Genomic DNA, 26462 nt, shown 5'->3' with positions numbered 1-26462 from the left:
AATCTTTCAGCATTAAATGAACTTTTTGTTTATTAAGCATTATTTAAAAAATAAAAACAACAGACCACATATTTACACTCAAATTATAAGTGCTTCATAAATCAAATATAATTAATAATGTATTTAGCTTTAAAACAAAAATATGCGAAAAAAGTTAGACTAATCTTATTTAAAATAAAATTTGAATTGTATCCTCTTATTCAAATCCACCAATAAAATCTTAATACAACAACCTCAAGATTTTAATGGTGGTTTAAAGTGTTAAAAAGATTGAAAAAGGTTAAATATTGAGAGAAATTTCAAACTACGCAAACAGTTTGAAATCCACAATTATGGATAATACATTTTCTGTTTTATTATTATGGATGATGACATAATTATAATTATAAAAAGACATAACTCTATTAAAACAAGCAAAGAAGAGATTTTTAGTTGACTACAGTAGAAAAAGAAGGTATGAAAACAACAAAAGAGAAGAGAAAAACCATTAATAAGACAATGAAGAAATATCATTTTTTAGTTTGAATGAAGAAAAATGATGAAAAAAATATTGATAGTAATTTTTTACTTCAACAGAAGATATCTTATAGAAAACATGATGACATTATAAGAAATGATAAAAATTAAAATCAAAATCATTATTATTTTGTGTTAGTAAAACAATGTATAATTAGAGATTTCTTTAAAATAGTAGTAATAAAAAATTACCATTTAATTTAGTACCCAAAAGTGTAAAAAAAAAAAAACACATACACCCCCTTAATCTTCTTTTAATAAAATAAAAAGTTTTATAAACATAGTGTTAAGACTCAGGTTTCATTTTCTCTTTTTTTTATTAAAAGCAGGAACCTTAAATTTTGTTAAAGGAGGACTTTAAATTTTTAAATGAAAATTTTCATTTTTTTTCCTTACTCTGTAAATTTTCACTTTTTTTTCTTACTTTTAATAAATTCTCACCTTTTTTTGTTACTCTTATTATTTGAATTTGTCTAATGCCCTATTTTTAGTCAGCCTAGTCCCATCCTCCAAAGACTCAACATATGTTTGTTACGAGTGTATAATTACTTGATATAATAATGATATATGTATATGAATTGCAAGTTCAAAGATTATAATAAAAATAGTTTATATTATAAATGAAATAAATATTTTTATTTATTCGAATGAACCAGCAAATAATAAAATATTTAGAATAATTAAATCTAACAGAGGTATTGAACCAAAGCAGAATATTATTCTACTCATAGTACCCTATAAATTAGTTTTATTTAGTGAAGTTTACATATCTCCTCCTTAAAAATGTTTATGAAAATAGTATCAGCCGATTATTCTAATTTGAAACTTCTTAATAATCTGACAGATTTTGGAAGAGAGCTTCATCGTCTGCGTGTGCGTGCGTGCCTTTTCCCTGTTACAATCATAGAGATAAGCCTATTGATTTTAGTTTACATTATTAAATTTTCATCAATGATGTAAATCAATTACACTGGTACATTAACAAATTTGTTCTAATATGTTATATTGATATTGGAGGTGATAATGATAATAACACGATAAAACTTTTAAGAATTTTCAAATAAAGTTTTGATGAATAAATCTCAGTTATTGATTTAACTATTATAATCAGGGGTTTTTACACCTGAAATTAAAAAGATAAAAATCTGTAAAATGTACTATGCCTAAAATGACACATCCAGTATATCAAGTGTTTTGATTTTAGTTTATATTTATACTAATTTTTATATGCATACAGAGCACAAGCAACAGAAGAAACACAAACTGACAAGAATTTAATTTACTTTTCACAGTAGTTTTAATTTTATAAATTCATCACAGATTTTTCTCAGAAAACTCAGAGAAAACTCAGGAAACTCAAGAAAACTCAGAGGATACAAGTTTGCAAATGGAGTACCTTTATCAGTATTTTTTTCAGATTCAAATATAAAAACAGCAGTGGTTATAAATTAAAATGTTTTATGCCAATTTAATAAATGTAAATCCACATTTTAAATTATATTGGTAAGGCAATTAATTTTCAGAATATTGTTATTTATTGTGATCAGTTTTTTAAATTGTTTTCATGTAATAGTTATAATTTACTTACGGTAGAATAACATTTACATACGGTAAGTAAATTATAACTATTACATGAAAACAATTTAAAAAACTGATCACAATAAATAACAATATTCTGAAAATTAATTACAAAAGAATACAAAAGAAATACAAAAGAATACAAAAGAGGGTTTTTTATTCGGTTTTTGTATAACATTGTATGTATATTTATACCCCTCTAACTGTTAATTTTCATTAAACAAGTTCTAAACAGTTCATTTCAGTCATGCGAGTGAAAAATTATATATTACTGATTAAATTTTTAAAAAATTGTAAACAATAAATGATTATACAAAACATAAATTACTCCCAAAACCAGTATAGCCTATTTTTTTAAGAGTAACAACTAATGTCATGCTTATTAGGAAAATTTAGAAGTAAAGAAAATTCTCATTCTCTTCTTCGCTGTGCTAAACGTACTGTTCACTATAGCTTACCAAACAGATGAAAATGCAAGTGACTTTCATTCTGTTTAATTTTAGAGGAAGCAGTACTGGTGTTTCTAATATCTGAGATCCTACGTATAATGTATGTCAGCTATAATAAAGTTTGCAACAGTTAATGTATATCAAAAAATTAATGCACCCTTCCATTCCTAGAAACAATGAATTAATATATTCACTATCTATATGTAATAAGGGAACAAACAGTGTTATCAACATTAAATAAATCAATAAAAATGAAATTCAAGTAAATATTTAATTGAAATTGGTATTGGAAAAATGATATTGATTAAATGAATATGATTTAGATATTTATCATCCAACTTATAATCAATTTTGAATTTTCATGATAAATGTATCAAACCTTCAGAACATTTTGTTTAGTTTTGATCTGTACTCATTAAATCAGATACTACAGTCAGTTGGGTTACAATATGATTATGATATTGAGAACATGCCTGTGAAACAATAAAATAATGTAGTAATATTTATTTTAAGAGATATTAGTTTTCAATGAGCTGCAACCCAGTTACAGTATCTGTAATTGGGCTTGTCTGATCTTAGACCAGCCGTAACTGTTAATTTAAATTTAATGACAAAAATAAATTGGAATGACAGAAATTGTAATCCAATTAAAGTGAACAAATTGACAATAATTTTATGACATTTACTGAAATTAAAGGATAGAGGTCACACTTCCCATTATACAAAACATTTTTTTGCAATTAAATCATTTGTTTTAGGTATTGATAAATCATTTCAAGGAACAGAAATTAAAATTTGTGAAACAAATAACTTCAGCAGGGAAGATTTTTTTTAAGATACTAATAATTAACTGTTCCCCTATTGTAAGACATTTCTAGATCATTCACATGATGAGTTAGTTGCTGTAATCTACTTTTTTAAAGTTCACCATTATACATTCATTATAAGTTGTAATCATTATAGATAATAAAAATTGTTTGTTATTATTTATATATATATAATAAATCTAATTTTTAAGACGTAACTAAATAAATTTCAGTAATAGGTTAACAAAATTTATATTTGTGCAATTTAAGATACGTTGTAATTCAGTCATTTTTACTTCCTTGTACGAAGTAAAGGAAGTATTGTGATGGCGAAGATTTCATTTGATATTTCAAAGGAAATATCCATTTTTACCATCCCTGAATCCATTTTGAATAGTTTGGCATGACGTCTGTACATACATACGTACATACAGTACCTGCATATCTCGCATAACTGAAAAACAATTAGCCATAGAATGTTGAAATTTTGTATTTAGGACCGTTGTAATGTCTAGTTTTGCACCTCCCCTTTTCATTGCAATTGATTGGCCCAAAAGTATGTATACAGTTATATTTATACATAAATTTGGATTTTGGACTTTTTCTTAACTGCAGCAATAAGTCCTTGTTGAGAGCTTTTCATTGATATATCATAAATGGTACATATTTTCATTGGTTCCTGAGTTACAGTCAAACAAAATTTCAATTGATGAACTATTTGGATCTTACATGGGGAAGACACATCAGTTCAAATCCGACTTCATATACATATATATTTTTTTAAATTTAAATATATTGATTGATTAATAATTATTAACCTCTGATTATAAAAAAAAATTAGCAATAAATAGAAATTCAATAATAATATTAAAAAAAAAATTATGAAAAAATCAATAGTGAAATAAAATGTTATGTCACTTTTCATTCTAATTCAAAAATTTTTACAATAGAGAGGTTAATAATTATTAATAAATCAATATATTTAAATTAAAAAAAATATATGTATATAAAGTCGGATTCAAATCGATGTGTGCATGGTTACGGATCTGACACGTTCTCACTTACATCGCATATCTACTTGAGGTACATGAAACAAAATTAATTTATAAACTAATATAAAATACTGATATGAACACCATAAAAAATGTGATGCAATACCACATTGCATCACATTATGATGGACACCACGTCCATCATAATGTAATTGTGTTACTGTCCACGTTATTAAAGAATTGGAGGATCATATTTCACTAGAAAATGAAATAAGTTTAAATGAAGTGCAGCAAAAAATGTATATATGTAATTTAATAGGCATACAAGGAAGTCATGTGGTGTTCATATCAGACTTTTTTTATTGGTGTATGAGCACTTGCAAAATGCATTTACAGAAACTTCTGATTATTTAATCAAAGTACTGGTAAGCTCACTAATAGGAGTTGCTTAGCTACTCTACCATTGTATTTAGGTTTATTCCACATACGTGATTGGGGATAGAGCCAAGAAAATGGTTAATTCTATATTAGTTAGTCTATCTTTTTTCTTTTTTTTCTGAGATTGTCTCCATTAACGGTTATTTTTGTACTGTTAAACATTTGCTTCCTTTAATGTAAACACTTGCTAATAAAATCTTAAACCTGCATAGTAGTTACCTACAGAAATGTTTTAGATCAGAGTCAGAACTTTTGTTTTACGTTGAAGGAAATAAAGAATTCATTAATTAAATAAAGTATAAATTATTAAATTTTATATAAAAATTTCCTAGTACCCCTTATATGCACTCTTGTAATGAATAGTCATAATTTCTCATTTTGATCCTTAAATTTACAATATATCAATATATTACATTATCATTATAATTATATTTGTATTAATTATAATTCAATAATTTTTTCAACAGTACTGTCAAAAAGAAATTTTTAAAGTATTATATCATAATTTTTTTTTTGTAGGGGTTTTCCATGTAGGATTTCTCTTAACCATAAAATTAAATTTTTTCAGGTTCAAAGAACAATCCTATAAGTATAAACTAGATTTTTTGGTAATTTAAAATTCTGAAGTAATACGATTGCAGTAAAGACATGTGTACTCTATAAGTCTCTGATCTTTAACATTTTATTAACTTTATTTTATTCATATTTGTTAATTTGATTTGGAGAAAAAATTGTCATACTTTTCAATAAAATCAGATTCAATTAAAAAACAGTGACAGATTAATGGTAAATTTCTAAATTTCATAAACACGACTTGAAATTATTAATACCAATTTTTAAAGAATTATTTTCGCACTTATTATCAATATGGAAATACTAATTTCATGTTAATATTAGCTAAATAATCAAAAATTTTATAATCTTTAACAAGACCATCTGCATTCTATTACAACTTCATACTTCCATGATATTTTGAATATCCAAGGAATTTACATCCTAAAAAATTAGCCCAAATTGTGAACTAGGAAAAATATAAATTTAAACAATTAATAGTGATTACACCGAAGTTAAATACTGAGTGCAATTTTCCATTTGGATATGAAACTTCATATCATTATCTAGGGATGATTACGGGCAGACCGGGGAACTGTCCAAAGTCTGTAGTTTTTTCGGTTTTCTATTTTTAACTCAAGTCATTGTTTCACTGGGATATTATCTACAAAAAAAATATATCATTAAAAAAAAGATAAAGTTAAAAATATTTTTTATAAGAAACACTTTTTTAACATTTGTTGAGAAAAGTTTTAAGTAAGATAAACTTTTTATCTAAAAACAATTTGGTCGTTGTATAATGATTATAATAGTCATATACCAACCCCATTCTGTATTTTTTCAAACTATCTCATTAATGTTTCTTCAAGAAGTAATGTCTACCTCCATGGGAAAGCAGTGATAAAGATCTCGGCCTTTTTTTTTTTTTTTTATGGAAATTACCGGGTTTAAAATCCAGTCAGGCATAGCATTCTTACACAAATTCCATCTCATATTACCATGCTCTTAAAGTTTATACGGCGAATTTATCAGCTATCAAAAAAAATTAAATTTTAATATATTGATTTCGACTGTACAATTCTCTATAGAATATTTTACACGTTATATTTCTTTTCCTTATGAGGCTATACAGAGTCTCTCTACCATCTTCTGTTAGAATAGAAGTGCATAATAATCTTTTTAAACTAATACCTCAAAAATATAATTTAATATATTTTTTTTAAATATTGATTAATAAAGGAAGATTTTTAGCCTTTAATATAAATAGATAAAAAAAGTTAAATGAGACTAATTGAAGTGCTAAATAATTCTTCACGTAGCACAACAGAGATTCAGTTGAAAATTCTCCAGTTATAAATTATTTAATTACCAAATATGTAAAAAGGTTTTAACATCCAGTTAATTGAGGATAATTTTAAAAGTTTTTTTAATTATTTTATTTTATGGTTAAACTATTTTTCTTATCATTTTTTTTTATTTGATTTAAATATTAACCTACTGAAAGAAGACATGATAAGAGACGATGATATTCATTAAATGTAATGATGGAAGAAGATATTGCAATTGTATGTTAGTAGCGAGTATAAAAAGTTTTTCATAACTCTGAAAGACTGATAATTAAGAATTGCAAATTTCTTCATCTTTTATTATTTGCCTTATATCCATATTTAATTTATTTTCTTAGATGTTAATAAAATGAGAAAATCAGATGAGTTGGATATAAATTCAATTCTCCTTTTTTAATATTTCAAGATGTAAAACGGAAAATTAAGATTCTTGAATAATAAAATATATCGATGGAAAAAAATAACTTTTTTCTTTTTCTTTTTTTTTAGCGTTACATTTCATAATTTTCTAAAAAGCAATTTTTAATTTTAAAAGTTCTTAATAATTTCAGTTTTAATTAAATTTTAATTTATATTAATATATCTTGGTACTACAATTTATTATTAAATATTACTTATTAGTGTAATTTGTTGTAGATCGCTTAATTAAAAGATAATTAATCATTTACTTCTGGTAATTTAATAATACTAAGTGAGCCATTAATTTAGTATAAATTTCCGTTATTCTTTCTTTAAATAAATCTTAACTAAATTAAAATAATATAGCATTGAAGTTAAAATACTCATTACCCTCCCTCCTGTCCAATTTAATCAAAACCATCACAAATTCAGTTTTAAAAAAGTCACTTAAATAGACAGATATATTTAGTTAGAGTTTTTATTGTAAACTGGTTTTTCTCTTATTTTATTAACCAATTTTAAATAAACTGCATCTATGCACAATTTAATGAAAACTTTAATATAGCCAAACCGACTTAATAAATTCATTATTAGTTTGTTATATAAATATTGTAACGTAATTGTTATACTATTATTAACCACCTCACAATAGGCTCTTTGCCTGATTATAGTAAACAAACTTATCTTGCCGGAATCAAATCACTTCTGTATATTACCCAAAAAAGTTTGTTGGTTGGTGGGGGTCGTGAACCCCACCAAACAACAAACACTGGTAGATATTCAAATTCATTTGAATCAACTTAAAAAAGAAATCTGATTATGTTTACACAAATTAAGTTTTTAGTCATTTCTTTTGAAAATCACTAGAATTTCTTCATTAAACTAAAGTTAATAAATGTAAACATTTTAAAGATAGCAGTTGTATCTGCTTGGAAATAAGATGTAAAAATATAAAGGTTTCGTTAGTATTAAATGATTGTTTTGGATTGTAAGTAAGATAGTAAATTGCATCCTCTTTCACCTGATTCTGTTACATCTGAAAAAATGTCTCTTATGGGTAGAATCCTAAAAATATAAGATGTGAAGTAAGCGTATACCACATAATTCAATTAATAATCAGATCCTGTACTATAGATCATGGAAGTTAATAATTTAAGAGGTGTTTTCACTGCATACAGTTAGCATATAGTAGCATATTTTTATAACTATCATTGCTTATTACTGGATTGTTGTAGTGTAGCAGTAGAAAGCTGATTTGATTCTGATATTCAAAGCATTTCTGTTCAAAAATTAAAAAAGTACTTGAAATTTAAGATTAAAAAAAACATGTATAAGAATAAGCCTTAGCTCGTGTTCAGTCTCTGTATTTCTCTTATTTTTATCAAGATGGGTGTTTTTCATCATAGAAACCATTCGTAAACTTTTTTACATAGGCAGTTTTTTGTAGGCCTATTCGCCTACAAAACACTTTACATAAAAATTTCTAATAAAGCTTACTTTACTATAAGACATTAAAAAGTATAAAAATGCTACCTTTTCGATTATTCTTTTAATTTAACTTATTGCAGTCATTCCCAAATTAAGGGCTAATAAATGTTGGTAGTAGTTTTTAATTTGGTGCCAACTTCTGAAAATTTAAATTTAAGGAATAATTAAAAGTTTTTTTTCTAGTTCATTTTTAAATTAACTTTTATATATATATATATATATATTTATATTTAAAAATATTATAAAACACATTACAATTAAAAGATAATTTTAATATATATATTTTTTTTTTACAAGGCATCTGTTATGTATTGATTAAGCTTTATGTTATATTAAGCTAATATGTTAGATGAATATGACATACCATTCCTGTAGAGTAATAATTTAATTTCTACAAAAAAAGATATTATTGTGTACATTACTGTAGGGGAAGACACCCGCCTTTTGATGATTATGATTGTCACATCACCGCCTCCCCCATTCCTATGCCTGATGGGCTTTACTGGAAGTCGTCTTATAGACCCTCTAAATCTGATTACATATCACAGTCATCAGTTTCGTCTATGTCAGGATGCCACCAATGCAAATGCCTCAGCAGACATTTCCATCACTGTATTTTTGTCTTTTTTATACCTTGTTTAGCCTCTGGAAATCACTGTCAGGTATTACTTCAGAGGATGAATGAGGATGATATCTGTGAGTGTAAGTGTAACAGTTTTGAATAGTCTCAGGTCAACCACGTGTGGTCGAAATGTGTTGTGAGGTCTGAGATGTGTGGTTAATTTATACCCAACCACCAAAGAACACCGGTATCCACGATCTAGTATTCAAATCCATATAAAACTTTTGTGCGGATTTGGTGGTTACTTAACCACCAAATCCACCTACCTACCTAGTAAAGGTAACCACCTTTACTAGGATTTGAACGTAAGAACTCTCGACTTTGCAAAGACGTGTTCAACACTAGAGCAACCCGGTGGGTTCCCATCAGTGTAACTTTACATCGCCTTCGATGTAGGCTTCTTCCAAACTTCACTCATCTACTCTAGATTTAATTTGTAACCCTCTCAACTTGCAAATTAAGCATTCTATGGTAGCTCCATCCCCTAACTCTAACACCGAAGTCACAAAATAATAATTTCTTTAACTAAATTTCAAACTAAGACTCCATTATCAAATAAATTTGAGTGTACTAGAAATATCTTAATTTCTATCCTCATACCTCCTAAAGTGTTGATCACAATTTTGCCCTATAAATACCCAGATTCATTTCTAAATTTGTCTAAAGTTAAGAAATTATAATAGATGTTACTGATTTATTTATTCATTCTTTAATTCAAATGTAATAACGGAAGCCCTCCTTATGTTTTTCAAAACTAGCCATCAAATAATATATCTTTTTCATTATTTCTCAGATTTCAGGTCAAGTATTCCCATATTTCCACTGTTTACAATCTGATCTTTCACTGCTTACTGTTTGATCTTTGTCAGTATAATAAAAAGAACACAAATCCAGTTATCTTACAAAATGAATTTTATAATATTATAAATAGCATGAATCTTAATGTTAACAATTTATGCAGACCGCTCTAGAAACATTAATTCTGTTGGTTGTGGTACTGTAGTTGGCAACAGAACATATATGTTTGGCCTTCCCAGCATCACCAGTATATTCATTGCAGAACGTATGCCATTAATAAAGCTTTACATATAATTAGTCCAAAATATCAGACATACTGTGTATGTCTGAAAAGTTCCCCAACTAAATTAAATAAAAATACAGATTTAAAGATAAATGAATTTACTCACATCAGCCCTTATAGAACTGTTCTCAAGTTATACACTTGTTGCAGCGCCAGTAGATCCTGTTGAAGTCTGGAGAAATCACATTGTGGGATTGCCTTCAACTGCTCGGTGCAAGCCCTTTGGATGACTGGAATGTCGTTGAAAAAGCAGCCTTTCATCTTCAACTTGAGTTTTCGGAACAACAAATAGTCTGCTGGAGCCAAGTCGGGTGAATAGGGCGGGGGGGAATAAGACGGTGATTTGATTTGCGGGCTAATAACTTGTTAGAACTGTTGCCATGTGTGCCGAGGCATTGTGCAAGAGAGTCCAACTGCCCGGATTTCGGTACTCCGGCCGGATTTGACGAATGCAATGCATCAGGCGTTATTATTACTTCCAAGTAGAATTTAGAATTCACAGTTTATAAGTTTCAAAGAAAGATTTTTGAAGTCAAACACATAATTTTATCGCACTTCTGTATTCCATGTCGTGAGCTCGCACATGAACACAGCATACGCAGCCGAATATAACTTGAGACAAGTGACGAAACTTGATGAAATTTTGTACAAACACTCATCAGACATTGTACTACATAGTTCCTTGGTTGTCTGAGAGATGGCACTATTTGACTACAGATGTATCAAAAGTTTTTTACCACAGATGTGTCCAGGAGATGTTGATCGACTACAGAAGTTTAGTTCAGCAACTTTTTAGACATACTGTGGTGATTAATGATGTGTACTCTGGACACCCTGTTGTCTGTGAGACTCATTTTGTCATTTCACAAGTGTCTAGACGTAATACAAGAGTGAGCTCTGCTGGATCCCCAGCCATATAGGAATTTCAGACAATGAACGCGCAGATAGTTCGACAAAATAGGCTTATCTTCAGCCTACTTTTATCAATTACGTTGCTTATAACGACCTTATCTGCCTCTTGAAGAGGGTAGTTCATGATGAGTTTGCAAAGTGAATGGAAGAATATCATGAACAATACACTTTTTTCAGTTAAGAACACTGTTTCACCATGGAGCTCCTCATGCAGAAATAACCATCGAGAGGAGGTTATTATCTGCTGTTTACAAATAGAGCACAGCAGACTCACTTACGGGTATTTGATAATGCAAACAGATGCAGCCCTTTGTACGTACTGTGACTGCACACTAACAGTACACCACATCCTTATGGATTGTATCTGTTATGAGGCATTGCATCGCAAGTTTCATCTAGGGGCTAACATGCAAACTATTTTAGGGAATAATGAAATTTTGCTATCTTATATTTTTTGATTTGATAGGGCCATTCATTTATATTCAAGTATTTAAATTACTGTAATGTGTTTCAGCCTAGTCGTGTCATTTGCTGTAAAACAGATGGTAATTTTATGATTTTAATTTAGATATGTAATGTGATGTATGTTTTTTTATCACAACAAATATATCATGTCCAGGCGACAAAAAATAATTTTTCACCCAAAAAAATCTACTGTTTACATCAGTTATTAAACTAGCCCTACTTCCAGGTGGCCCTTTCATGTTTTTGAACAGTAACACAAAAATATTTTGCTTTGTTTGAGTAACAATGAATTCCTTTCCTTGAGTTCTTTAACTAAACAAAGCTGCAATGCCTAGAAATTGTTGGTTTTACAAGCTCTACTTAAGAAGCAGGTTTTAAGAATTAAAGATGTAAATTAAGGAAAAATAGTGTCATAGCAAATTCAGTAAAGAGGTTTCCGTGATAATTAAATAACTTTATCAGTAATAACCATATTCTTGTCCCCAGTTTACTGTTTGTAAAGAATTTCCTCTTTATATCATTTACTTCTGTGTTGCTATTTTTCCCCCAAATGTATTTCCTGAATCCTTTTTTACCATAATTCTAGTCTCCATGTTTTATTTTGTTAATACTTCCTAAATGTGATATTTGATTCATCTATTTAAACTGTCCCTTTCTAACATCATTATTTCTTATTCCACATATTTCTATCATGCAAAATTGCATTCTTACCTTTCTTCTAATTGCCCTTTTCTATATTTAGAGCAGAAAATTGTATCAGTGGATACAAGTTTATATTACTCATTCACAGTAAAATCAGTAAACTTTGAGTTGCATAGGTGAAAAAGAATTGTAAATAAAAATCTTTGCACAAAACTACTAATTTTTAAACATGTTAGTGGAGACAAAATGGAAATCAGAAAACAAGCTGCTCCATGGAGAGAATCTTGAGTTATTCTGATGGGGTTGTTCATCTCTTCCAGTGTTTAATCCGTGGGGTGATCATTCTTTCTTACCATCCACTTAACAAATTTTATTTTCCTTATTGGTTTTTCCACTTTCAACTAAAAGATCTGAAATTTGGCTCTTATGCACATTATTAAGCAGAATTAATATATGTATATATTAAAATATTGCTGTTTCAAAATTTTGTTAGTTAAAAAAAAAATGTCAATTATAATTTTCCAAAAAGAATTTTCTTTTAGTTGTCTTCCAAGATCAAAGATGTGCATTCTTTTAACTTATGTCCCCTCTTTAATTCTATAAATCAGAATAAAAAATTCAAACTAGTTCCTTTTAATATCAGTAGTAGTAGTAGCTGAACATGAATTTCTATAAAGTAAGGAATAGATTTTGCATATATTTTTATATTTGATTTACTAAAAAAAATATTTATGCGTTTTCATTCATTTGTTTAATTTTTTATTATGTGATGTACTCCAAAAGATGTTTTTAACGATTCAAATTTTTTTATGTATTTCAGAAACATTTAATGTAAATGATAAAATTGGGATGCCAGATGGTGCTGTACAGATTGTCACCTCACAACCAGATCACAAATTTGGGTTAGATGAAGAAGCTTTATCAAGAGTTCTTCTACATCCTGATGTCAAGGATCGAAATGTTGTTATTGTGTCAGTTGCTGGTGCCTTCCGCAAGGGCAAATCTTTTGTTCTTGATTTCTTTCTTCGTTACATGAAAGCTACCGTGAGTTTTTTTTATTATGTAATTCTTGTGTTTATAAATTTATATTAAGATTTATCCTTTTTTTCTTAAAGAACAGAATATAATTTTATGAGTTCATTTGAGAATATGTTTGTAATTTAGTATTTCAGTAAAAATGCAATAATTTTAATGAAAAATAATGTCATTTACAAAATATTATATAACATCCAAATTATAATTGCCCTTTTGCTTTCTGTTGTGCCAGTGGGTAGTTTAATTTATTAGGTTACATGTAAATATTGATATGAGAATATAAGAGTAAGGATCCTTTAATGAGATATTAACTATCTAATTAAGGTGACTGGTTAGATGTGGCTCACAGAAGTAAAGAATTATAATCTAATGATGGAATTTTCAATTTCATAGATCTTTATTGTTACCAGATAAGAAGCTAAGATAATTTGTCTTAATCCTTTATTTTCTTCATTTACATGCTAAAAAGTGTAATGATTTTGATATGTAGGCTTAGCTTACATGATTCATTTTAGTTTTCAGTTTCAACTCTTTTATTTTAAAGAAAATGGTATTAATTATATTTATATTAACTTTTAATAACTGTTTTTAATTAAATCAGAAACGGAATTATTTAAAAAAGAATCTATGGAATTATTAAATGAAATTTTTCATTGTTTTAATAAGTTGTTAAACTTCTTAAACATTTACACTTCTTTATACAGACTGCATACAATGCTATGGTTCTGCACTGTATGAAAAGTCATACTGTTATGAGTGATATAACTCATAATAATTATTCATCAATCTTTCAAACATAGAAACTAAGTTCCTGCAAGTTTTGAAATTGAAACATTTTTCAATAAACAACTGACGAGGAGTACTTATTGTAAACTGCTTTAATTGTTGTATTCAAAGGTAAGTATCAGCTATAATCTGTCAGATTAGTACTTTGAAATAGAGTGTATATTTTTTTTATTGTGTATATATATATATATATATATATATATATAAATGTTGTGTCTTTTGTAGTACTCTCCAGATGAGACAAGCAACTCAAATGTAGATTGGATTGGTGCAGAAGATGCACCACTTACTGGGTTTTCATGGAGAGGAGGTTCAGAACGAGACACAACTGGCATATTGATGTGGTCCGAAGTCTTCCTAACTACTTTAAAAAATGGAGAGAAGGTATTTGTAATTCCTATGTTAGCATATTATATTTGGTTGCTGATTATGTACTTTTTCATTATTTCTCTTTATATGTGAACAAATAGAAGAGTAGTTGAAATATAAACAAGAATTTTGTCTTGTCGTCTGTGATGACATGCTTGTTATGACATATGACATACTCAGACAAGTTGAAACTTACATCATCCTAAACCAATTTTCTATATTTCATCAATTGGTCACTATTTTAACATTTAAACAAGAAGTGCCAATGATTGATTCATAAAAAACTGTAAAATTTTACTCAGAGGCCAAGCCTCGTGAAATTTTACTAGACTTCATTCACAGTTTGCGATTAAGTATTTATTATAATTAAGGGTTTGTAGTTGGATAAAATCATTTTATGTAGGATAAATGAGCATGTTCAAAAAATGTGTATCTGTTTCTCCTGATTACTTATAAAATATTAATGAGATTTTACTGGTATTCAGCCGCTAACTTTTGCACAATTATTAAAGCACTTAGGAATAAGTTAGTCAATATTTAGGAAATATTCCACAACAAAAATAAATAGATAAGATTGTTAGAAAGATAAGAAAGTTGGCTTTTTACATGAAAGCAGAAAGTTAAATATTTGGTGATGTAACCAAACTTTTAAAAGAGGAAGTAAATTTTTAACTAATTTAATGTGTGATAAGACTTGTTGAGTACACCTATTTCTCTTAAATTGGGAAAGGCAAGCATTCAATGGAAAAGTGAAAATTCTTGAATAATTTTATAAATGATAGAGCTCATAAAACAAAATAAAGGTTGGAGATAGAGAGTCAGTTATATAAAAGAAAATAAATCTTTTATTCATTATATTTATATCTAGTGGGTTTTTAAAATACATTAAATATTTGTTGAGGCTTTGAGAAGCCAAATTATAAATATCTTATCTGAAAATCACTCCAGATATGTTGGTTTGTTTTTGATAAATGACAGAAATTTCTAGATCAAATTCATTATTAATAAAGTAGTGCTCTACTAAAAAGGAGGATTAAAGAAAAATTATTTAACTGTCTATTTCAGCAGTGGAATAGGAGTAATTAATTATTCATTGTTGTAACTAAAATTACTTTATATTGCAAAACTCATTTAAAACAATTAATAATCTATTTTGAATAGAACTGGTTAAAGGTTTGCTTTGGTTTTTTGGGACTTATTGCACTAAGCAGTAAGTAACTTATTTCTTTGTCAATATCAAGGTATTTTCTTTTATTAAATTCAGATTTTACATAATTAAAATAAATATGATAAGCAAATTTTGTACTTATTTAAATATTTAGTTTTCTAAGTTCACTGAGATATTGATAAGGTTGTCGTATATAACTTAAGACATTCTTAGTTTCAAGGACTATGAGAACTGATTTAATGCAAGGTCTTACGACACTAATTTATCAAATTTTAAGCTCTGTTTTTCAGTTGGTGTTATTAATTTCTTTATTCCTGATAAATTTATACTTTGCTTTCATTCTATTAAAGTATTAATGTGTATAGGGAGTGATGCATTAGAATGGAGTGTTAGTTTTGAAATTACTTAAATGATCTGATGGAGAAGGAATGTGGAATTTCTGTAATTGGGATGATTTCTGTTGGCAATTTATGATATTGATTGTTTTATTTACCACATTGAATACTCTATAAATAGAATGCGTGTTTTATAAACTGGGATAGAGCTTTTATACAATTTTTTTTTTTATATTTGGTTTTTTGTATAATATCAATGAAGTAAGATACCAAACAGATGTTTAGATAACGTTTTTATTAATTTTGTTAATTGTTTAACTATTGCTCTAAATATTATGTGCGATCATATAATTTATTGTCATAGTTTAAACCCACAGTATTTCTAACTCTTCTGATAATTCACTGTTAAAAGAGTGATGCTTCATCACTCCGATGGAAATTGAGTAATACTGTTAATGAATTAGACAATAAAGATTGAAATTTTTGTTTTAATAATTTATTGATTTGAAAATTATGTATTTTTAAATAATATTAAACTATATCCCAGAAAATATTATATAAAAATTACACGCAAGACAATTACATTGCAGTATAAAAAGATTTAAAATTGTACATGGAATCTGTTCAATATAAATTATTTTTACAATGAATTGAAAACTGAAGATTTAAAATTAATGGACAGATTTAGATTCAAATATAAAGAATATTCCAAATATAAGAAATATCAAATATTTGAGAACCTAAAAAATAAAGATAAATGATGGGCTGAAAAATTCATCCACAAACAGTCAGAAAATGATGTGGAATTTGGTTAGTATTTAAAAAGGAAAAATAATATCTCATTTTATAGCAAATTTTTCATAAATATTCCACCTTGGAGGTCAGGCTACTTTGATTTCAGCACCAATAATCCTGATATTGTACTTCTTTATTTAAAGAATATTTTCTATTTTCTCTTGTGACTGATGATAGCAAGATATTAATGTAGTAATATAACACTATTACTATGTATATGATAGCCTTATATCCTGGCCTCCAAAAAGTCCAGACCTAACCTTTGGTGTAGGTTTTTTTTTCTTTTTTTTTAAGAGGATTCATTAAAATATTGTAAACTTGCAAAATTATATAACCTAAATCATTTAAAGGAAAGAATTACGGAAGTAATTACTACCATAATACAAAATAGTCCGCTTTTATTATATTATGTCACCTATCAAGTAAATTTTACTAATAGTTCTGGCGGCAACAGTTATTTTACTTAAAGCATAATAATGTAAAAAAAAAAAAAAAAGTTAGTGATGACTATATTCTAATTTATTTTTCAGGTAGCTGTGATACTATTGGATACCCAAGGTACATTTGATAGCGAAAGTACAGTGAGGGACTGTGCTACTGTTTTTGCTCTTAGTACAATGATTAGTTCTATTCAGATTTATAATTTATCACAGAATATACAAGAAGATGATTTACAACATCTTCAGGTAATTAAGCTTTCTGTATAAAAGTAATGGATGGAACATATGTGCTCCATTTTTGTAAAATCTTTTTTAAAATAAAACCTATTTAATTTTAGTAAGTTGTTTAGTTAAACTTAACACAATTTATTTACAATATAAAGTCTGCCAATATAAATTTAGTTTAGTTTTATATTGAAGATATTGAATTGTGCACAAAATATATGTACTATTAATAAGACTGCTGTGCATTGGAATTTTATTAAGTTAATATTTATTGACTATTCAATCATTAAACATCCAGTGTTTGAAAATAAAATATTATTTAAGTATTATTTATTATTGACAAAATGCAGTTACCTGTTAACTGTATTTATTGTTCTATTAAGTACTGAACAAAATTCAGTGTATTTTTTCTCACAGTGTATCTCTTATAAAAATAAAGAGTTGGTTTACCTTTGTTACCTCATGTGTAAATTCTCAGCTTTGGATGAAGGTTCTTCAATTACGACATTCTGTCTTTCTTAATTTTAACACCCTGACCAATTTATTCCTGCAGTGCATTATGATTTTATTTGTAATTAACATTCTTAATCCATCACAGATGGATTATCTGTATAATCACAGATAAAGTTTAAAAAATTCATCGTTTTTTTTATTTTTTATTTCATTATATATTTTTTTATCGTTTTTGTTGAATAATGGAACAAAAATAATACATAACTGTATGAATGTATTTTGTTAAGAGATGGATAAATATTTTGTCTAATAACTGAAAAATATTTTATATTTATAAATATGAAAAGTAATTACATTTGTAAATGCCAGGACCATGAATATTTGTTACTTTATTAGATAAAAGATCATTGAACTTCTGGTGTAAAATATTAAAATTAAAAAAAGAACATAGTTCCTGTTACAAGATTCAAGGCAGAAAAATTCAAGACAATTACAAAGTAGTTTTGAAAAGAAATATTTACTGTTAGTCCTTTTTTTTGTAATAACAGCAAGCTCAGATAGTGTATATATAACTTAGCATAGTAACTTCCTAGAAAACAGCAATTTATTCCTAATTAGATGATATTGAACGATAATCTTATACTCTAAGGTTTATTAATTTACTTATACAATAACAACAAGCTAACACTGTAAGAGCTACGAATGGGAGATAATGAACTTAATATAGCATGTGAAAAATAGTATGCTTGACAGGAACTCAAACCCAGAACCTCCAGATAAAAGGCAGACACTACCATTCCATCACAGAGAATTACAAAGATTGTATACTTGTCATAAAACTAGTGAGAAGAAAGCTAAAAAAAATTGTCTTGTTGAGTAGGAAGAAAAAGTAAATCACACATTATTTCTGATAGGAAAACCATACTAAATGAAAAAATAATCTTATAAAAATTTAATTAGTCTAACCATGAAAATTATTACAAGAAAAGCAAAGAATATTTAGACAAAACAGTAGAAAATTTCAATAAATAACTTTTATAGTAACATACTCCTTTTGATGATCTTGATTTGATCATCATATCATTTTGAACGTAACTATGGACTTTTATTTAATTAAAAATAAAATAACTATGCTAATTAGTAAAAAATTTATCCCAAACTTAAAAGAAAAAGCTGCTGCTGCTGCCTTTCAGTGGAATGGTTAGACTTTAGAAAAAGACATGAAAGATTGTGGTTCATGTAAAAAAGATACGTTTCCAAGATAATAACATTTATTAAGAGCCTTGATATTATCAACTGGTAAAACGATTAATTATAACACATCAAAGAGTGATAGGGAAGAAGGAAAGAATATATTTTATTTTGAGATAACATTAGTTGATGAGTTTAATGTTTCACAACTCTTGAAACCAAAAAGAAATTAACAGTAATGCAGTTAAAAATCTTCTTTCCATATCTGAATTTGAAAATTCATGAAATATTTCATGAAAATCAATGCTGTCCACAAATCGTAGTTTGTATTACAAAATTCGACATGTTCAACGCAAATTAAAAGTATTCTATTGTATGAAACTTGTATTGTTGTGAGTTGAAAAGCTTTGTCAGCTGTCAAAGAAAGAAAATGGCGTTAATGATGCAGTTTGACGGTAACTACATGGACAGCTAGAGCCATCTATGGACAAATTCTGGTTTCATATTTACTCACCTGGTATACCCTGTTTGTTCAGAATATTATTGAAATAGAGTCTGAGATGGTTTTTATGGTTTACAAAATTTGGAGAAGAATTTTTAATAATAAATACCTGCATTATTTTCACTTAGTTTTTTTAAACCAAACATCAGAGAATATCCTTGATATGGATAACTATCAGTATTGAAAAGATGAATTGTAGATATTACAGTTGAACTAATCAATAGTAATAGAGACTTTATCATATTTAGAATTGATGTATTATTTAAAATAATTTTAGTATGTTGTGTTGTATTTATTCCTGTAGTTAAATTAGTGTTAATACTTTGTGATTTTGTTAAGATAAATCCTCTTTATAAATAATTTAACCATTCTATATCCAGTTTGATGGGTTTTTTTTTTTGTAATTTGATTGTAAATGTAATTTTTCCATTATTAATGCAAGTTAAAAATTGTTCTAAAACATTTTAGTCTCATCTTATAGGTTTTAAACTTATAAATCCTTATAAAATTTGAAATTTTGTATTATTTAGACCATTTGTTTTGCATTACTATAAAAATTGATAATCTTTTTCAATTCCAGTTGTTTACTGAATATGGTCGGTTAGCACTTGCAGACACAGGGAAAAAGCCATTTCAAAAGCTTCAGTTTCTTGTAAGGGATTGGAGTTTTCCATATGAGGCTGAATATGGTGAAGAAGGAGGTCGCAAATTACTTGAAAGACGATTACAAGTAAGTAAACTAGAAAGTAACATTTTACTAATTTAAACTACAGCACACTGAATTTGGTTGGTAAGTTATCTCTGCTAAGATTTACTCTGTTTACCCAGACATACAATTCTGCTCATAGAAGTCCATTCTATCGTATAATATATCTAAATTTACCATGATTTTATTACAGAAAATAAAAATTGACCAATTTTTAGGTAACTGAATTACAAGAGCGTTCCTGTATTTATAAATAAGAACTTTCAGAAGACAGTTTCTCTTAACAGTTTTTATTCCACTGTTTCCTGTTAGCAGCTAATGGTAGTTAAAATTACAAGGAAGATTAATCATAGATAGAAAATGAGTTGTTCTTAATGAAGTTTAGGTTAATATTCTACTAACCAAGAGTATAAATAATTAATTTTCATATTCCCATTTTTTTTCAGCTGTTTGAAAACAAAAACCATGTTTTGTGAATCAAAAATTTGTAAGTCCAAGATCTGCTCTGGGAATATATACATCTAACTAAAATATTAACCAAATCAAACAATGTTGAGTAATAGAGAAAAAACTACTAATTTCAAAAAAAGATAATTGTAGATACTAGATACCACTAATGTTCTCTATAAATTATAATTATTATAACTAACCTTATTAAATACCAAAATATTTTTATATTGTCTTCCTTCCACCCACGTTCTATAAAAAATTAATATTTGATCATTAGTTTTCAAATTATTCTTTCCTAACAAAATTATGAGTAAAACTACAAAACATTTTTAGAATACATTTTTTTTTTTTATTTTTATATTAAACAGTGAAGGCAGTGTCAGGTAATTAGCCTTCAAATTAGTTTCCTTTGGCAGCAGCACATGTCTGCTTACATTTATTAAAATCTTGGAAACATTTCCAGAATTTATTATTAGAAATCTCCTTTGACATGTCAGTTCTTACATTATTGCATCCATGTATATTTTCAAGGTTCATTTCAAGCAAGGAAACAAGTAAAAATATTACATGATATCAAGTTGAGAGAATATAATGGGAAATCCATTTTTCCATAAAGGTACATCTTAACAAAAAAAAATAGTATGATGTATGTAATAAAACCCAGTTGTTTGTCATTTAATTTTAAGGATATGTACTTCTTGATTGCATCCCATTGACAATAAACAACATCAATGTGCATTTCCTTGTTCATTGCTTGTCCAGTGGAATAAATTAACAGCGAACAATACCCACCGAATCAAAAAAAATATTTCCAACATAACTATATCTTCATTCTTTTTCAAGTACAATTTCTGTGTCCAACGAGACTATCAATTTCCATTCTGATAACTAAATTTTTTTCTGCTGATTTTACAAAACGATTCTAATCTGTAATAAAAGTGGCCAAAAGATTCTTAGTTAATCACTGCAATAACATCTCCTGCCAGTAACTTCATTTTTCTATTTATATTTTTTGAACATTTTGATAAACTTAATGCATTTTCAGATTATTGTAGTGTTTATTGTATAATTTCCCATTAATATTTCAGCTTTTGACGTTTCCTCATAAGATGTCTTTTTGAGTTGGCTCAATATTATCATCATTATTGAGGTAGATGCTCATTGCCGACTTCACGATCATGACAGACCTTTTCAGAAATGATTGTTCCACTCATAAACTTGTGTTGTTTTTTTTATCTTCATTGCTGATGAACATTTCCATGTTGAAATAATAGGATTTACTATTTTTTGAGAGGAAATAAGAACACAACGTTTGCTAATTGTTACATCATGATCATATCAACGTAACCACTGTAAACAATAATGTCTTTGCCATGATTACTTGTATCAAGTTGATTGCAGTAAATAATTGAAGATACCTCATGTAATTATTATATCATTTTTATTCATTTTTTGTCACTTTGATTTCAAACATGTAGTTTTGATTATTATATATAGTACAATTTGTTTCTAATATATAGATCATATTAATTAATGTAATTAAATAAACATTTTTTTGTCAAATTTTCAAATTGGACATTTACTGTTAAAGTTTAAAAAAAATTTTACACTGCTTGTCATAAATTTTTTTCTCATTTCTAATGCTGATTTTTTTTTCTAACTGAGAACTATTAATTTTTTTATTACCATGAGATAGTTTGTTTTAAATTTAAAAAAATTAGACTGATTTTAGCTGAGCTTTATATAGGCATTAGAACGGATTAGGAAGGCCTAATTTTTATTTAGTAACCATATAAGCCTCATTCATATATGAGTGTTCTGTACATCTAATAAATAAGGAATAAGAGTCTCTGCATAGCCTGTTCACCAGATCCACTTCTATCAAGCTGTAAAATACCAAGGACATAATGACTCTAAAATTCATACTATCTATAGCTTAGATCCAGGTATATGTATTCTACCTGCAGATGAATGAAAGAACCAATTTACTTCAGTGCTTCTTGTAAGCGTTAAGCATCTAACTATTCATAGTCCCACAAAAATAAGGCTGTGGATGGAAGCAGCACGTTAGTAATCAACATTGTTGTAACTGGATGACGATCCATCATTTGAAAAATCAGTGATTTTTATGAGGACGGGTGAAGAAACACACTCACCAATCCCTGGAATTGTACAACCTAACTATAAACTGCTCACAAAAGAAGTTTAAATCTGTATATATTTCATTATTTTCAACACGATTTTTGTCATTTAGATAGTGATGTATGATAAGTTAAATAATGACCAGCCTCATATCTTCCTTTGGTATTGTCATTAACACTGCACAGTAATTTATCTGTCTTCTCATTTTTCATGATCAAGAGTCAACAAGTTAATAAAGCTAAATGTATAGTTTGATTTTATTATAATTACATAATACTGGTTCTAATGAAAATAACAATACACTTACTCTTCTCAATTTGTGCTTAATTTTCATCTGAGCTTTGTACTCTGAATAGTATTATTATGATATTCTCTTAATGTAGTTTGGAACAATCTCCTAGACCAACACTAACCAATGACCTCTCACAACCTAAATCTTTATAAAGCCGTTTACCTCTGACACAAATTCACAAAAATTTACTCTAATATATTTGTTACAATGTTGGAAACTGTATCAATAAATACTCAAACTTCTCCCCAAATTCATTCTTTCTCTAATCCCATATTTAAAAAAAAATTACATCTGCAAAACCCAATGAGTTTAATCCATATCATACTATAATTTGCTTCACTGTTGAATGTAATAATTGATTATAAAAAAATATGTAATTGTTTTAAGTTTCTTATTTTTTATGATTGTAAATTAAATATATTTCACTTATTACTTATAAATTCATTCAATTTTAAACTAAAATCTTCAAACATTTGACCTTACGTGTAAGATTTTGCAGAATAAAGATCATTATTTTAAATAGGTGGTTTCTTTTTATAAAATATAAGGTTATTAATCTTAGGCAGTTATGTAAGGTTGTGGAACAGCATCATCAGTATTACACATATAAAAATAAACATGTGATTCAAAGTAACCGTGTGCATTACAGTTCTATTTAGATTATACAATGCTATATTTAACTTTAGTTGCATTTCATAACGGAAATAACTAACATATAGAATTTGTTTTTTTTTTTTATTTTTATTTTTAGGGAGAAAAGCATTTTAAGATAAAAACCATTAAATTATTTTATGTTGACTTTTTTATAAACTATATAGTGTTTAGTATACATATGTTTTACTAGCTATAAACGAACTGTAAGTTTAGAATAATAATTAATTTAGTTTTTTTAAATTCATTTTCATTATTTTTATCAACAGATATTTATTTGATCATTTTTTAACTATGTTTTCGTATAATAACTTAATTGTTTTTTTTATGTACCCATCCTTTATTTTTTATTCTTTTTAATAAATATAATTATTAAAGCAATGCTCTAAGTAATATTAAGATTTATTAGTTGTATCATTAGAGCCATTAGTTGAGAAATAATCAACGCAATATTCTTCTGAAAACATAAATACAATACATTTTAAGTTAATATAACTGTTTTGGTATCAGAATACTTTAAGTATTGGGTTCAGTTAATATTATTACTAGCTTACTAATTTCCTTTTAGGAATGGTTAGTTTGAAACTGGAGAAAAAAAAATATATATATTAAACTGGAAATAAAGACTTAATAATAAAAATAATCATCTTTCTATTAATAATAAATCACTTATGGACTAAGTTTTTATTTAATACTGAATTCATTAAGCAATAAATAAATACAATACATTTTAAGTTAATATAACTGTTTTGGTATCAGAATACTTTAAGTATTGGGTTCAGTTAATATTATTACTAGCTTACTAATTTCCTTTTAGGAATGGTTAGTTTGAAACTGGAGAAAAAAATATATATATATTAAACTGGAAATAAAGACTTAATAATAAAAATAATCATCTTTCTATTAATAATAAATCACTTATGGACTAAGTTTTTATTTAAGACTGAATTCATTAAGCAATAAATAAAGAATTACTTCTTCTGGGTTGAAATTATTGCATTCTGATTTCTGTTTTGTCAAACGTTACAAAGTTTCTGATACGTTCTGTCATTGTTACAAAGTTTTATGTCCTATCACTGTTTTTGAGTCTAGTTTCTGTTTTGCATTGTTCCATATGTGTATTAATATTTGCATAGTAATGTTCCATATGCATTTAGCTATTCCCACAGAATGAGATTTTCCATTTCATTAGCTATTTTAAAATTCCTGAAACTAAGCAGGACTCGTCTAATAATTTCTTTGTGAATGGTAAGAGATTTCTAAGATAAGTTCTGTTAGTTTTTCACAGGTTAATTAAAGTTTTTTTCTTTTTTTTTACAATAAATTATATTAAATTACTGCAATAAATGTGATCTAAAATAGCTGTGGGAGATACAAAACATTAGCTACAAAATTTTCTTGATATTTGGAAACTAGCCCACCAACCAGGTCTAGTGGTTAACTCGTCGCAAATCAGCTTTTCAACAGCTGGTTTTCAGTTGAAAGTTCTGAGGTTCAAATCCTAGTAAACGTTAATTGCTTGTATATGGATTTGAATTCTAGACAGTGGATATCAGTGTACTTTGGTAGTTGGGGTTCAATTAACCACACTTCTCAGGAATGGTTGGCCTGAATCTTTACAAGACTATACCTCATTTTCTTGTCATGCATATCATACTAAAGCACTATTTATTTTTTACTTTAATTAGTTTAAAAAATAAACAGTGATATTGCCATATATTTATTTGATCCATTAATGATAACAATAGATAGCAACATTTAATTTTAATTATCAAAAATCAAGTGAAAAGTTTAAGAAATATTCTAAATAAAAAATTGATAAGGAGAGATGAAAAATATAAAAACAAAAAGTTTACTTATACAGCTGGCGGTGATTATTATAAACATATTTTTTATATATTCTCACTTAGCATATGACATATGTACACAACATTTTTTTTGTTGTAAAAAACACATATTGTTTGTTTACTTTTGAATTGAATGTTAAATTTACGTAGCATATCTTACATCATTTACAAACATAACATCTAATTTTTAAAATGTATAAGCATTTAAAATCCATAATGTTAGTTAATTTGAACTATTATAATATATTTCTGAAAATGTTAATCTTAAGATGGAACAAGTTTCAATAATACATGTAATAGTATTAATTAAACAATGAAAACATGAATTATTGTTTTAGGTATCTGATAAACAGCATCCCGAACTCCAGTCTATAAGGAAACATATTAAATCATGTTTTTCAGATATCAGTTGTTTTCTTATGCCTCATCCTGGTCTGAAAGTAGCTACAAATCCAAAATTTGATGGAAGATTATCAGGTATTATTTTAATCTTTTTAATTATTTTTTAAGGCTTCACAGAAAATTACTTTATAAACCAGTGGTGTTTTATTTATTTTTTCTTTGTTAAACTCCTCTTAGTATAATAAAGAACTTGTTTGTAATATGACTCATCTGTTAATCTTAAGAAGTATTAGTTAAGACAAAATTACATTATAACTAATTAGCATAAAACATATTTAATTTCCAGTTTTACTATATATTATATGATAATCTCCCCCTGGGCAGATCTTTTGCACCACAACCATCTCCATTCTGCTTTATTCCCAGCTAAACTTTTGAGTTCCTGAT

General features: G+C 27.1%; 1 protein-coding gene across 3 annotated transcripts in view; it reads left to right on the top strand.

Annotated features, from left to right (window-relative positions):
• Window positions 1–26462, top strand: part of atl (atlastin GTPase) — a 147262-nt gene that overhangs the window by 84935 nt on the left and 35865 nt on the right. For all 3 annotated transcript variants that reach the window (XM_075366384.1, XM_075366383.1, XM_075366385.1), the window contains 5 exons: window positions 13107–13330; window positions 14333–14491; window positions 17305–17460; window positions 20166–20315; window positions 26012–26150. In XM_075366384.1, the coding sequence (XP_075222499.1) occupies window positions 13107–13330; window positions 14333–14491; window positions 17305–17460; window positions 20166–20315; window positions 26012–26150 (828 nt within the window). The remainder of the gene's footprint in view (window positions 1–13106; window positions 13331–14332; window positions 14492–17304; window positions 17461–20165; window positions 20316–26011; window positions 26151–26462) is intronic.

This window comes from Lycorma delicatula, chromosome 5, assembly GCF_047948215.1.
Source record: "Lycorma delicatula isolate Av1 chromosome 5, ASM4794821v1, whole genome shotgun sequence".
NCBI lineage: Eukaryota > Metazoa > Arthropoda > Insecta > Hemiptera > Fulgoridae > Lycorma > Lycorma delicatula.
This window is presented reverse-complemented; position numbering and strand designations above follow the sequence as displayed.